Genomic DNA, 16,145 nt, shown 5'->3' with positions numbered 1-16,145 from the left:
CTTTGTTAAACTTTATGTGTTCATAGGTGTGTGGGTTGATATCAGGGTCTTCAATTCCATTCCATTGGTCCACCTTGGTTTTTATGCCAATACCAAGCAGTTTTTATTACTATGGCTCTATAATAGAGCTTTGAAGTCAGGGATGGTGATCCCCCCATATGATCCTTTATTGTACAGGGTTATTTTGGCTATCCTGGTTTTTTGTTTTTCCATATGAAGTTGAGTATTGTTCTTTCAAGGTCTGTGAAGAATTGTGCTGGGATTTTGATGGGGATTGCATTGAATCTGTAGTTAACCTTGATTCTTTTAGTTAGGTTTACATAAGAGTTGTATAGCTGAATCATATAGCAGACCTTTTATTACCTGTTTGAGGAACATTCACACTAATTTCCATGATGACTGGATTAATTTATGTTTTCATTTTATAAAAAGTTGTAATTTATATACAGTAAAATAAAAAAAACCTTACACATGTACCTAATATTTTTGTGGTCCTAGGAATTTGAACTCAGCACCTTGCACATACTAGATAAATGCTCTCCCACTAAGCTATATCCCTGGTGCACATAATAAGTCTTTTACTTATGTTCCTGTGGTACCACCACTCCAATCAAGTTGCAGATCAGTTAATGCATCAAGTTCCCTTTTGTTTCCTTCCAGTGAATGTCCATCCCATTAGAAGTAAGAGTTATCCAAATTTCTAGCATCATAAACTTATTTTGTTAATTTTGGGGGCTGGGCATTGGTGGTGCATGCCTTTAATCCCAGCGCTCGGGAGGCAGAGGCAGGCAGATCTCTGTGAGTTCGAGGCTAGCCTGGTCTCCAGAGCGAGTGCCAGGATAGGCTCCAAAGCTACACAGAGAAACCCTGTCTCAAAAAACCAAAACCAAAACAAACAAACAAACAAACAAAAGATTTGAAGTGATGAGATTGTTAGTGCATATCAAACATGGAGAAGATGAACTGGTGCCTTACCAGACACTTCACCCCTGCCGACTAGCATTTATGGTGTTGGAAGTCACTCTGCAGGATACAGAGAAGAATGGTAATCACCAATCCAGCCATAAACCTACAATAGTGACCTCCCTGAGAGATATGCTGGTATAGCAGCGGCACAAACAATGTGGGAGTAACCAAACACTCTCTGATTGGATTTAAGGCCAATGCCATGAAATGGAAGCCATGCCTGACACTTCAACAACCGGCCACAGATCTAAGGGAAAACCAACTACTGTTGTTGTGCTGAAGGAACATAGCGACAAAATGACTCCTAATGTGGGGCTGGAGAGATGGCTCAGTGGTTAAGAGCCCTGGTTGCTCTTTCTTCCAGAGGTTCTGAGTTCAATTCTTAGCAACCACATGGTGGCTCACAACCATCAATAATGGGTTCTGATCTCCTCTTCTCTCTGATACCCTCTTCTGCCATGCAGGCTTGCATGCAAATTACATAAAATAATGAATAAATAAGTCTTTTAAAATATGACTCCTGCTGGGTGTTGGTGGCACACACCTTTAATCCCAGCACTCAGGAGGCAGAGGCAGTTGGATCTCTGTGAGTTCAAAGCAAGCCTGGTCTACAGAGCGAGTTCCAGGACAGGCTCCAAAGCAATACAGAGAAACCCTGTCTTGAAAAACCAAAAAGAAAAAAGACTCCTAATGACTTTCTTCTATATCCATAGATCAGTGCTTTACTCAGTCATCACCAGAGAGGCTTGCAATAGATGGGAACTTACACAGACCCACAACTTGACAATTTACAGCGAGTGAGAGATATATTGCAGCATTCAGTACTAAATGGCATGTCTTCATCAAACCCTCCCTGTAGGGATGAGAGACTGTGAGAAGGGAGGTGGAAAGATTATAAGAGCCAGAGGGGATGGAGGGGTTTAAAGAAACAGTGTCTTCCCTCCAGACACAATAGGACCAATGCATATATAAACTCACAGAAACTGTGGCAGCACAAACAGGGCCAGCACAGATTCAAGCTAGATGGGATCTCAGGATGACATGGGGAAGTGGACACAGGCTCCTACTCCTAACCAAGGAGCTATCTGCAATTGATACCAGCTTGCAAAAGAAAAATTAGTCTTCTAAAATGGGATCTCACTGGATATAGTGGCTCATGCCCTTTTAATCCCAGCACTTAGGAGGCAAAGGCAAGTGGATCTCTGTGAGTTCAAGGCCAGCCAGAGCTACATAGTGAGACCCTGTCTCAAAACAAAGCAAACAACAGACAAAAAATATTTGAATTTAGAATTTAATTGGGAACTGGTGATGACTGTCAGCAATAAATCTACATCTTGTGTGGAAAAAATAACAAATAAGGTTGGAGCAACAACATCTCACTGTTTTCAGGGCCAAATGACGTTTAGTTGGGTGAGTAGTGCCCTATAGGACATTGTACCGTGCTAGTTCCTTGATAGTTGACCAGTAGGTGGCAGTAAAGTGCCTTGATACACAGTCAAATGAAGGAGTGCCTCCTTAAGGGAAGCACTATTTTATATAAAATTTATACTATAAATGCTTAACATGGGGGAAAATGGAAGAAAGGATTAAAATGGAAGAAATTGATAACTACATGATTGAAAAAAAACTGACCACCGTCAAGAAGTGACCTCCCTGAAGATAGGTAATCTTAGAATTCAAATATCTGTTTTTAAAAATGATCTGAAATTTTAAAACTAAAACAAAAAGACTTTATTTTTATTTCACATATAGAGTGTTTTCCCTGCATGTATGTATTTGGATCTCATACATGCAGTGTCTGTGGAGGCCAAAAGAAGGCATCAGATTCCTTGGAATTGGAATTACAGTTATGAGACTGAGTGTGGGTGCTGGGAACCAAATCCAGATCCTCTGCAAGAGCAGCCAGTGAGTGACCTAAACCCCTCTGAAACAGTTCTTGAGTTCCCTGAAAATTTTAAACTTCAAATAGCAATGATATAAAGGCACACAAGTGTACAAATCATAAATCTTATGAGTCTTCCCAAAGTACAACACACGTCCAGTCAGCACCCACATGAAGAAATAAGAAATGGGCTGCGGAGACAGCACAGCTACCAAGCCTGGTGACCTGAGCTCCAGCTCTGGCACCATATGGTAGAAGGAAGGAACCAATTTGTGCATAGCACGGGAGCAGGCACACATACACACACACACACACACAGAGAGAGAGAGAGAGAGAGAGAGAGAGAGAGAGAGAGAGAAGAGGAGAGGATAGGGAGAAAAGGGGAGGGCGAAGGGAGAAGAAGAGGTGTGAGAACATGCATTATGAGCACCATAAATCTACTTTCAAGGCCGGACGTTGGTGGCGCACGCCTTTAATTCCAGCACTCAGGAGGCAGAGGCAGGTGGATCTCTGTGAGTTTGAGGCCAGCCTCATCTCCAGAGCGAGTGCCAGGATAGGCTCCAAAGCTACACAGAGAAACCCTGTCTCAAAAAACCAAAAAAAAAAAAAAAAAGTACTTTCAAGTTACCTTCTAGAAATTACTAGGAGTCCCCTTAGGGTAAACAGAATTCTAACGTCTCACTCTACAGATTAGGCTTGACAGTTCAGTTTTACATGCTGTAAATGCACTCACACAGAAGGTAGTCTCTGAATCTGGCTTCTTTGGCTCAGTATTTATATTTTTGAGATTCCTCTATATTGTTGCATATGGTTGTAATTTATCCCATTTCGTTGCTGGGTAGCCTTTCACTATGTGAATATATTATGGTTTACCAGTTCTGCTGCTGCTGACTGCTTTTGGGTTTCTCACTTTAAGGACAGTTTTGTTTTTGTTTAAGACAGTGTCTCACTATGTAGTGCTGGCTGGCCTCAAATTCACAGAGACCCACCTGCTTCTGCTTCCTAAGGGTTGGGAGGAATATCTAGCCTGACATTTTTGTGCATGGAATAGCCTAAGAAATATGCTTCTTTTAAAAAAAGTTTTTTGTGGGGCTGGAGAGATGGCTCAGCGGTTAAGAGAACTGGCTGCTTTTCTAGAGGACCTGGTTTCAATTCCCAGCACCCACATGGCAGTTCACAACTGTCTGTAACCCCAATTCCCGGAGACCTGACACCTTCATACAGACATATATGCAAGCAAAACACCAATGCACATAGAGTAAGAGTAAATAAATCGTTAAAATATTTTTTTAAAAAGTTTTTTGCTTGTTTTGTTTTGAAAAGCCTCTCTGTGTTTCCCTGGCTGTCCTGGAATTTGCTATGAAGACCAGACTGGCCTCAGATTTACAGAAATCCACCTGCCTCTTCCTCCTGAGTGATTTTTTTGTTTTGTTGTTGTTTTGTTTTGTTTTGTTTGAGTCTGTTCTTATTTTATATGTTTTGCCTATATTTAGTGTGCCATGTGCATGCAGTATCTGTGGAGGCCAGAAGAGAGCCAAAACTGGAGTTAGAGAAAGGCTGGGAACAAAATCCAGGCCCTTTGCTAGAGCAGCAAATGCCCTTAATCATTGAGTCATCTCTCCACTCTGTTCTGTTAAAGCTTGTTAAAGTGGTTGTTCCAGCCACTGCCGACAACACAGAACTGAAGTACTTGCTACTGCTGAATTGTCCGTTTCTCCCTTCATTTCTGAATGTTCTGCTTCATGTATTTAAGACCTTGCCCCTTATGTCTGACAGTTTTGTAAGTGTATATGGTGAGTTTTAGTCTCCACTCTATTATCCGTTCTGATGCTACATCTTTCTCCCCGACAGCCTTCTTCTTTCCCACAAATCCCCTCCTACTTGCATGTCTTTTATGTGTATGACCCAATGAGTTTAATTAGGGTCGCCTTCATGAGCATAGGTGGATGGAAGATTGCTTCATGTTTTTGATTTTTTATTGGCGTGTGGATGGTGGGTGTCATACATGCATGTGAGTGTGTAGGCCGTGTGCCCATGCACATATGCAAACAGAGACCAGGGGAAGACATCGGGTGTCTTCCTCCATGGTTCTTCATTGTATCACTCTCTCACTGAATCAAAAGTTGGATGTTTTGGCTAGACTGACGGGCTAGTAAGCATCCAGGATCCACTTCTCTCTACCCCACAATGCTGGGTTCATAGGCATGTATAGCCATGCCCAACTTTTTACATGGGTTTTGGGGATTCAAACTCAGGTCCTCATGTCTGCGCAACAAGTGTTCTTACCCACCCAGCCATCTCCCCAGACCTATCCTTCATAGTTTTTAACTGTTAGTAGGATATGTGTATATGTATATGTATATGTATATGTATATGTATATGTATATGTATATGTTTGCCTGATGGGTTGATTCTCTTATCTTTACAAAATCATCTTGATCTCTAAGTGACTTTTTGTTTTACAGTCTATTGTGTCTGAATCCAATACTCCCAGTTCCCTTTTTTTCTCCTATCTTCCTCTTTTTTTTTCTTTCTTGATAGTTTTTCATTCTGTAGCTCAGGATGGCCTAGAAATCACTTTGTAGTGCAAGCTAGCTTCAAACTCTGTGTGATCCCCGTCACTATCTCTGGAGTGTTGAGATAATAGGCATGCACCACCAAAGCTGGATCCTGTGTACATGGGTATTTTGTGTGCTCATGCACGTGTGTGTGTGTGTGTGTGTGTGTGTGTGTGTGTGTGATGCCAGATTCAGGCAGAAGCAAAGAGCAAGATCCTGGGGAACTGGGGTTACAGGTGGTTGCAAACTACCATGTGGGTGCTGGGAACCAAAGTCTTCCTCCGGAAGAGCTGGTAGTGCAGTTAGCCACTGGGGCATCTCGCCAGCCCTTCCTTGTGGCAATACCTTGTTTGTACTCTAACAAATAAAGCTTACTAGTTAACTAGTGGAGCTAGCCACTAGTTAACCACAGAGGCCAGGCAGTGGAGGCACACACCTTTAATCCCAGCGTTTGGGATCTCATGCCTTTGATCCCAGTACTTGGGAGGAGGAAACCAGAAGTCATGTGAGAGAGGAACATAAAGTTGGTAGACACAGGAGCTAGCCCCTTTTCAGTTGCCTGCTTTGCTTCTCTGATCTTTCAGTTTTTCACCCCTAATACCTGACTCTGGATTTTTATTATTAAGACCAATTAGAACTCGTGCTACTGTTCCTTCCTTCCTTCCTTCCTTCCCCTTCCTTCCTTCCTTCCTTCCTTCTTTCCTTTTTTCCTTCCTTCCTTCCTTCCTTCCTTCCTTCCTTCCTTCCTTCCTCCCTCCTTCCCTCCCTCCCTCCCTCCTCACCTTTTTTTTTTCTTCTGTTTTTGAGACAAAGCCTCACTATGTAGCCCTGGCTGAACTCACTATGTAGATCAATCTGGCCTCAAACTCACAGAGATCCACTTGCTTCTGCTTCCCAAGTGCTGGGATTAAAGGTGTGCACCACCACACTAGGCCTCTAAATTTTTTATAGTATATTCACATGAGATATTTTTCCTCATTATTTTAGACCTATTTGTATTTTTGAGTTTGAAGTGTGTCTATTTATGGACATTGAACTGCTGGATCTTATTTTTCTACCCAAATGATGAGGTTCCTTGACCAGTTTGTTTTATCCATCCATATTTAATGATACTATTTTGCAGTACAGGGGCTCAAACCCAGAACTTCATGCATACCAGACAACTGTCTTACTACAGAACTACATCCCCATGTATTTATTGACTTGATGAATCTTTGAATGATGTAACTGGCCCAGATTATTTTCTTCTAATTGTGGAAATATCTCTGAATTAAAAGAAGAATTTGTAAGAATCAGGCCTATAAAATTGATTAGTGCAGTAATGATCATTTAGAACTCTCCTTAATATTAACAAAGGACTAGAGATCCTCAAATAGCTCATCTCAGTTGATAAGAGTGCTTGCCTAGCATGTATGAAATCCTAAATTTTGTCCCCAGCATTACATAAACTAGGTGTGATGATGGCATATGACTATAATCTAAGCACTTGGGAGGCAGAGGCAGGAGGACAGAAGTTCAAGATTGTCCTCAACTGCACAGTAAATTTGAGGCCAGCCTGGGACACTGCCTCAAAAAAAATGGTAAGGGAAATACCAAAAATCAATAAGCAAGTACTTTTAACTTTATTATTTGAGGCCTCAGAGAATATTGCAACATTCTTCAAAGTTCCAAGTCTCTTATTTCATTTCATAGTTAGCCAGTTATAGTCTTAATATGAGACAAACTTTTCAATGTTCCTTATGCCATCACAAGACAGTACAGTCTAAATAAAATGACAGTGATTAGGAACAGAGGATCTTGGTGTGCACCAATCTTGTCTTTGTCACTGGTGTCTCCAGTGCCTTGGGCCATGCATGACAGAGTAGACACATAATAAATTTAGTGGAATAAAATTTAATGTTCCACGCATTCAATATACCGAGCAATAAGGGGGCTTTCCCTTCTCTCTCTCTCTCTCTCTCTCTCTCTCCCTCCCTCCCTCCCTCCCTCCCTCCCTCCCTCCCTCCCTCTCTCTCTCTCTCTCTCTCTCTCTCTCTCTCTCTCTCTCTCTTTCTCTGTCTGAGAGACACTTGCTGTGTAGCCCAGGCTAGCCTTGAAGTTATGATCCTTCTATCTCAGTCTCCCATGTACTAGGACAGTATTGAAACAGACTTCCCAAGTCATCAGAATTTTAACATTCAGGAATCTTAGCTGGATGCAGTGGCTCATGCCTATAATCCAAGTTCTTAGGAGGCAATGGCAGAGGACTGCTGTGAGTTCTAGCAGGCAGAGAAGGGGGGAAGGTGGCAATTGTGAAAATACAGTTCCATTTTTACTTTTTAAATATAATCTATAAATGTGTAGAAAAAGAGAATAACATGTGCTAAGTTACTGACAGTGCTATTCTTGGAAAGTGAGTTCTTTAGGAGGGTAGATGAACTAACTATATTATATATTTCTGAAATATCTGATATTTGAATAATTGTTACATCTGTAATATATGAGGCATAGTATAGAGCTTATTGTGATGATATTGTACCTTATAGGTATCATTAGTTCCTTTTGCTTGTTTTGTATTTGGTGGTGGTGGAGATTGAACCAAGAGCCTCGTGCCTGCTGGGGAAGCGCTCTCTACCACTAAGCCACTTCTGCTGCCCAGTGTCTCTCACCTTACTGTTTGTCTTGTTTAGGACTGAAGTCTAGGGCTGGAGAGATGGCTCAGCCATTAAAGCTAGGCTCACAATAAAAAATGTAAGGACTGAAGTCTATTGCCTGAAATAGTGGTTTGAATGAGAATGGCCCCCATGGGCTCGTATGTTTGAATATGTAGTCTCCAGTTGGTGGAACTGTTTGGGAAGGATAAGGTGTGGTCCTTGTGAGAAGAGTTGACACTGGGAACCAGCTTTAGGGTTTCAAAAATATCCCAACAATTCCTAGTGCTGTTTCTTACCTATAAATCAAAATGTGTGATCTCAGCTGCTGCTTCAGTCACCTGTTGGCATGCTATCCCTCTGACATCATAAAATCTAACCCTCTGGAACCATAAGCCCAGTTAAACTCTTTTTTTTTTTAAAGATTTTATGTATTTATTATGTATACAACATTCTGCTTCCATGTATATCTGCACACCAGAGGAGGGCACCATGTCTCATTATAGATGTTGTGAGCCACCATGTGGTTGCTGGGAATTGAACTCAGGACCTCTGGAAGAGCAGTGGGTGCTCTTAACCACTGAGCCATCTCTCCAGCCCCCCAGTTAAACTCTTTAAGTTGTCTTGAACATGGTGTTTTTATCACAGCAATAGAAAATAACTAAGACAGGAAGTACAAATGGCATTATCTATGAAAGATACTTGTCTGTTATGTGAAATATTGTTCATAGCAAACAACTCACCTAGTAGTTGTGAAACAGGTTAAGAAAACGAGTTGTAGAGTCAGACATCCTGAGACTGAACCCAACCAAGTTCTTCTGTTTAATAGGTAAGAAACTTTGGACAAGTCCTTTACATGACTGTTTGCCCATATCCCCATCAATAAGGTGACAATAGTATTTGTACCTAACTCATGAGGTTTGTGACAAAGATTAGGTAAGATTATTCTCATAAAGCACTTAGCATTAAATGCTTGATAGATATCTACAATGAAGTTATTATTTTTTATTACTAGCACAAGTTTTGGAAACACAACCCCTGAAAGTTGATTTCAGGTTGTCCTTGTTGTCACAGGCTTCTGAGATGGGGTGAGCCAAGGTTTCCTCTCTCATTCCCAACCCCACATGTTTGAGCATTTGGTCCTTAGGTGGGCATGCTTTGACATTTTTGGAGGTTATAGAACCCCTGAGGAGGACCTAGCTGGAGGAAGAGGGTCTCTAGAGAATAAGGCTTGAGATTTAATTACTGACACCCTTATCCTGATGTTATCTCTATTTCCTGGTCTCCCTTAGGTGTAAGCAAGTTTCCCTGTCATAGCTTGGAGCTGTTCTGTTGCCATGGTGTCTTTGCTTGAGGGACCAGATCCTCTCAAACTGCAAGCCAAGTTAAATCTTTTCTCTCTAAAGTTGCATCTTGTCAGGTGTTCTATCAAAGCAATGAAAAAGCAATTACAACATCATTTAGACAGAGATCAAGCCAGAGTCATGGTTAAGCAATATTCTTTCTTTAATTCCCCTTTGCAAATGGAAGCCCCTGAGCTGATACCCACCCCCACCCCTACCCGACTGCCTGGGGACCTTCAAGTGCAAGGCCCCTGCCTTAACCTGGTGGACGGGGAGGATTACCTCTCCCTATGATGGCCTATTTAAAAAAATCCTAGTCACTTAAGAAATGGGGCCAGGTACAGGAAAAGGGAGCTGGAAGACAAGGCCTAGATCAGACCAGTCTGAAGGTGTTGGGGTTGTGAGACCCTTGAGAAGGGTTTACAAGCACATCCCTAAGCTCAAGGGCAGCATGGCTGAGATAGGAGAAGAGACAGACAGACAATCTGACTCCTCAAGGTCCTGCCTGCCTGGTCATGGACACTGACGTCACCATTACCACCAAAGGCCTTCAGTTGGAGAATTTTCCAGTTACTCTGGGATAGGGTTTGCTAAGCATCCCCTCTGGCCCCTGATCTGAGGCATCCATGGGGTCCCCCTGAGACCAAACCTGGGAGAAAGAGGGACTCTGGGAACATGCAAAGGCGGAGAACAGAGATCCCGCCCACCCCAATGCTCTACAGGACGGTGGCTCCAGCTGCGTCTGGACTCCGAGGGTCCTTCACACCGATGATGAAGTTGTTGGTTCTCCGACTGCCGTGGACCCAAGATAAGACATCTACCTTCTCCACATGGTGACCCCTGGCTTCCAGGAATTCAATCTCTTCCTCGGTGAACTCACCTGAAAATCATCCCCATGGCAACATGCACTTAGAGTACTGATTTAGGAACCTCACCATCAGGTTTCACTTTAACAGCAGGAATTTTGTGAATTTGCATCCTCACGGACAAAATGGAGGATTGTGGACAACCTACCACATAAAGTTGTTGCAGGGACTAAAGGAAATAATGCATAAAAAGGACTGAGCTTGGAGTCTTGCACACATCCAGGGATCCATGATAAGCAATCGTTCTTCTGTTTGTTTGTTTTGGGGGTTTTGTTTTTTTCCAGACAGGGTTTCTCTATTATGTAGTTCTAGCTGTCTGAAATTTGCTATGTAGAGTAGGTTGGCCTCAAACTCACAGAGATCCACCTGCCTCTGCCTTCTGAGTGCTGGGACTAAAGGCGTGCGCCACCACTGCCTAGCCTTAGCAGTCATTCTTTTATTGTTTGTTTGTTTTTCAAGACAGGGTTTCTCTGTGTAGCTTTGTCTGTCCTGGAACTTGATTTGTAGACCAGGCTGGCCTCAAACTCACAGAGATCCTCCTGTCTCTGCTTCCCGAGTGCTGGGACTAAAGGTGTGCATCGTCACCACTGTCTGGCTTCAGCAGTCATTCTTAATAATGGCAAAAGACCTGAACTCTATCTCCAAGTGCCACCACTGCTTATGAGGGTTACTGAACGGCCGACTTAATGTTCATTCGTTCGTTCACCCAGTCTTGCCTTCTTTACAGCTACACACACTAGCCAAAGCTATCCTTCTCCCACTCAAAACCCTCCAACAGCTCTGATAGGTCTTAAAATAAAATTCAATGTCCACCTCTAGGGCCCACTGTCAGCTGGAACCCCAGTCCCTCTTTAAAATCTTCTCCTGAGTTCCTTCTATTCTCCACCTTGCTTAACTCTGTTCCAGCCATACTAGCACCCTTGCTGTCTCTTAAGTACAAGGCCTTTGTACCTGCTACTGCTTCATCTTGGAATGCTTACCCTGGAGAGTCACGAAGCTGGCTCCTTTACTTCATTCCTGTCCTTGGCCAAAGGCACCTCTTCAAGAATTTCCCTATTATCTAGAATATCAGTATCTGCCAGGTTTATCCTGCTTCCTTTCCTTCCTTCCTTCCTTCCTTCCTTCCTTCCTTCCTTCCTTCCTTCCTTCCTTCCTCCTCCCTCCCTCCCTCCCTCCCTCCTTCCTTCCTTCTTTCCTCCCTCCCGCCCTCCCTCCCTTCCTTCTTTCCTTTTGAAATAGGTGTCTCATGTAGCCCTGGCTGACCTCAGACTCCCTAGGTTCCTACTAGTTGAGATGACCTTGAACTTCTGATCCTTCTGCCTCTACTTCTGAGTGCTGGGATTCAGGGCAAGCACCACAAGGTCCAGTTTAATATGGTGCTGGACTAGAACCTAGAGCCTCACGTACTTTGAGCAAGCACTTTACCAATGGTGCTACCTCCCTAGTCATATCATGCTAGTTTGTTTTGTTTGAGACAGTCTCACGGTGTATCCTTTGCTGGTTTAGAAGTTGCTATATGGACCAGGCTGGCCTTGAACTCACAGAGAGCTGCCTGCTTCTATCTCTCATGTGCTGGAATTAAAGGTACACACCACCGCACCTAGCACTCCCTGCTTTTCCCCAAAAGTATTTACTACTGTTTCAACTGATTAACTGTATTTTCTTAATTTCAAGTTTTAAAAAGCAGGTTGGCTTGTTTGTGATTGCTTCCTAGTGCTTAGAGAAGGTCAGCACATTGTAAAAATTAAGTCTATATTTGCAAGATTGTAGTTGCTTAACCTCTGGGTTGAGTTGAGGTTTTCATCATCTCCTGCCCTGAGCCATATCCCATGTTTGTATCTAGACTTATGTTCTCTCTTCAATCCACCTCCCCTACCTAAAGCAAATCAGGCCATACGTCTGTCTCCAGCTGAGTGCTTCTTAACATAGACCTCAACGAAAGCCTAGTTTATGTCACTTCCCTTACTCCTTTGCAAAGATTTGGTCTTCTTATGTTCTCAAACAGAATGATTTTAGGTGGTTCTTAAGAAAAGGCATTATTGTTTTATTTATTTGTTTGTTTATTTTTTGAGACAGAGTCTCTCTATTATATAGCTCTGGCTGTCCTGGAACTCACTATGTAAATCAGGCTGGCCTCAAACTCACAGAGAACCACCAACTTCTGCTTCCTGGGTGCTAGCATTAAAGGCATGCACCACCATGTATGGCCACTAAAAACTCCATTTTACTGAGTATCATTAAGTTATCACATCAGAAATCTATTTCCTTTGTGGTTTACTTTTCATCCTTTTGATTATGGCAAGTATCAAGTTTCAGGCTGGTATCTAACATTTTCTGAACTCTTATACAATGAGAGTGATCCTCCAGGCCTTCTGTAGACAGAACCACCTAACAATAACCTCAACATATTTGACTTTTAAGTAACTATTCATCGTCTGTATGTTGCAAGTGATATAATTTTCCTGTTTGTGATTTAGGTTTATGTTCAAACTATACTTAGTTTTAAAATGAGGGGTTGCTGGAGAGATGCTTCAGTGGTTAAGAGCACTGGCCACTCTTCCCAAGGACCCAGGTTCAATCCCAGCACCAACATGGCAGCTCACAACTGTCTATAATTCCAACTCCAGGGGATTTGACACCCTCATACAGACAAAACACAAATGCACAGAAAATATAAATAAGTAAGTCATTAAAAAATAAGTTCATCTGTGAGATTATGTTCAGGGTGATGTAGCATTAAAAAATAAGTTCATCTGTGAGATTATGTTCAGGGTGATGTAGCATTTGCGAAGTAGCAAAGGTACTAGCTAGGTAAACTCAGAAGCCTGGGAAACAGCTGGTCTTACTGATGTTTTCCCACACTGTTCTTTCTGGGTTTTTCACAGATTGTTCCTCCTGTCCAAAAAGCCATTTGTCACTTCCTGCCCAATTCCCACTCCTAATCCAGTCAGTTACCACCTCCTCTGTGAAGCCTCCCAGAGCTACCCCCTGGTAGATTTCTAACTAGTTTATAACCAGTTGTTTATAACCAGTTTCTAACCAGTCTCTAACCAGTTATTTCTAACCAGTTTATACCCTCCATGAGCTTCTCTGTCTGCAAAAAAGTGATGGTACTGACTAAGCAAGGGCTGCCTCCATCACTTCTGGATCTTCTTGGAACAAGCAGATTGATTGTAATAACTACTCAAAAATGCAATGTTTTCCTATTTATAAAACTAAACCGTACCCAAAATTAAGCTTTTGTTGTTAGGGGCAACTCTATCTCCTTACCATAAACCGCTGAGGTTCATGATCTGGTCCCTGCCCTCCTCTTTGATCTTAGCATATATCCCCATTCACCTTGGTCTCTTTTATTTCTTAAAAAACACGAAGCCCAATTTTGCTCTGAGTTCTCTGCACTTGTTCTTAGTCTACAAAGCTCTGCCCCAGTTTTTGGCATGGTAGGGACTTTCTCACTCTTCAGATCTCAGCTTAGATGCCACCAAAGAGAAGCCTTCCACGATCCCTGTAGGTCCAATTATATCATCCTGCTCTGACTCTGCGCCAAACTTTTCTCTTGCTAGCTCACATTTCTCTGATTGTTTTTCTGTCTGCCTGTAAATCCCTGAAGCTGGGATGATGCTTGGCACATACAAGGTCTTCATCATACACCACTGAATGGAGGTTTGCATAAAACAGCTATTATCTCATTTTATGCAGGAGAAAGTGAAGTCTCAAGAGTTGAGGCATGGATTTCCTAATGTCACAAAGTCAGGAAATGCCAAGATGGTTCCAGGCTTCAGATCTTACATTAGCCCTATAGAATTTGTCAGGGGACCCCCCCCCAAAAAAAATAACTTCACAAAAAGGAAGTTAGTGCTGGTCAAGGCAGGAGAAGCTTTGGGATAGCCCTTCTCCACCAATCCCTGTGCCCATCCTTAGGAATTTGCTCTGCACTTACTGTCCACCTGCAGGAGGTTGGACTGCAGGTCTGGGTGGAGGCGTCCTCGGGCCAGGCTGTCACTTAGGTTTCGGTTCAATGTTAGGACATTCAGTAGAACCTGTGGGAAAACAGAGCAAAAACATCAGCTTCTCTGGGGACAAAGGTTCAAGACTTCATAGCTCTCATCCTCAGTCCAAACTCTTTAGTCTTTAAAAAGCTCACACTTGATGTGTCATCTAACTCTTCCAACAGCCCTGGAAACCTATGATAACTGTCCCCATTTTACAGAGGAGGAAATTGAGAGCCATGCAACTCCTTTTTAGAGTTGAAAGAAGAGGTACTACTAGCATTAGTCTTCTATAATCTAGCCAAGGGCTTCCTTTTCTCTGGAGAAGGCAGGGTTAACAGCGTGATTTAGTATTCAATATAGGTAGTTTCAGCTTAATGGTTAGGGGTTGGAAAGATTCTGAACTTCCTACCCAATGCTACTAGTTAAATGAGCTTGAGCCAAATTCTTAACCAGTCTGAGCTTCAGTTTCCTTACCTGTAAAATCAAAACAGTCATTCCTCCCAGAGTTGGTGAAATTGGTCAACACATACATTACAGTGCCTAGCACCTAGTAAGGACTCTATGATGTTAGTTGTTGTTACCTCTACTTCACAGGTGAGGGTACTAAGGTTCAGAAGAGGTTACGTGATTCCCCCAGCATCACATAGCTGAACATTGGAAGCATTTGGGTTGGAACTCAGGGGAATCTAATTCCAGAGTTATAGTGCATCACCTGTCAAAATTATGAGCCTGGTGTGTGCCAGTTGCTCAAGGCACTCTTGGAACTGTCTTGAGGTATTCTGGGGAGTAGCAGGACCTTCCTTTCAAAATAAGACCCCACAGAGTGGTCTATTAAGATAAGAGCAGGGGATGATGGGACTTGAGGCTTACAGAACACAGGCAGTCCAGATGTTAAATTACTTCTGAATTCTACTTGCCCTGCAATTTCCCCGAAATCTCATGGAGACAGAGGTCTCCAGGGCCCCATTTTCACTTTGAAGCCCAATCCCAGAACATTGTCCCCAACACAGGCCTGGTACAATGTAATACAGCTTGTGATTGCTGGGAAAAAGATGGAAAACAACCCAGAGATAATGTGGGGCACCTGCAGACCTGGCTCCTGACTACAAAATATTTCTAACAGAGTAAATCTCACCTGGGTCAGGCCACTGAGGCCTCGGGCAGCTCCGTTGGCCCCCAGTGCAAGGTAGGTCCCGCAGAGCCCCTCTGCTGGTCGGACTACAGTGGGCAGCAGGAAGGAGAGGGGCCGTTTCCCTGGCTGTACTGAGTTCTCCTGTTGCCAGAGGGCAGAGATGAAAAGGGAGATGTAGCGTGGAGCAACACAGGGAAGGAACCAGTTCACCACCATTCATGCCCACTGCTTTTCTCATATATGGTCCACAGGTTCAGCTCCTGGGAGATAGGTCCCTTCCTAGCAACAATGTGCTGTCTGTGAAAGAGGAAGTGTTCCTGGAAGACTAGAGTGGTAAGAGCAAGAGACTTGGAACCATTGAGCTATGGGGCGGGTATGGATGGAAGGGGAAAGACGGAGTGTAGAAAAATGGTAATGGGGACAGTAGGATTCCCATTGGACCACCTCTGTGTCTTTGCCCTATAGGAAGCTTGCCAGAGTAGAAGTGCTGGTCTCCAAGTGGACAGATATGCCTAAGTTCTTCCTCCTGGCCCCTCTTTGGTGTCCAGTCACAGATTTGAGCACCATTAGCCCAGCATATACCTCTAGTGCTAGAAAGAGCCCAAGCACTAAATGGGGATCAATGGTCTCATTGCCCAGAGAGGAGGCAAGACTTTCTCTAGTCACACTAAGCTCATGACAGAACGGCACAAGGATTCCTTAGACCTACCAGCCTCCATGCTCCACATTTAGCAGGGACAGGGATGAAGTTCTTAAAGGAAATAGGGGGGAAGAAA

General features: G+C 43.1%; 1 protein-coding gene across 4 annotated transcripts in view; it reads right to left on the bottom strand.

Moving 5' to 3' along the window:
• Nucleotides 1-8,826: 8,826 nt before the first annotated feature.
• Nucleotides 8,827-16,145, bottom strand: part of Ggt7 (gamma-glutamyltransferase 7) — a 28,498-nt gene continuing 21,179 nt past the window's right edge. For 2 of the 4 annotated variants that reach the window (XM_027421381.2, XM_027421383.2), the window contains 3 exons: nt 15,373-15,510; nt 14,186-14,285; nt 8,841-10,259 (listed from right to left, as the gene is read on the bottom strand). In XM_027421381.2, the coding sequence (XP_027277182.1) occupies nt 10,096-10,259; nt 14,186-14,285; nt 15,373-15,510 (402 nt within the window). In that variant the 3' untranslated portion in view covers nt 8,841-10,095. Of the gene's footprint in view, nt 10,260-14,185; nt 14,286-15,372; nt 15,511-16,145 lie in introns of all 4 variants that reach the window. The other 2 variants (XM_027421382.2, XM_027421384.2) reach the window with 2 other exon arrangements.

The sequence above is a fragment of the Cricetulus griseus genome, chromosome 6, assembly GCF_003668045.3.
Source record: "Cricetulus griseus strain 17A/GY chromosome 6, alternate assembly CriGri-PICRH-1.0, whole genome shotgun sequence".
Lineage (NCBI taxonomy): Eukaryota > Metazoa > Chordata > Mammalia > Rodentia > Cricetidae > Cricetulus > Cricetulus griseus.
The sequence above is the reverse complement of the archived record's forward strand: the minus strand, read 5'-3'. Positions and strand labels throughout refer to the sequence as shown.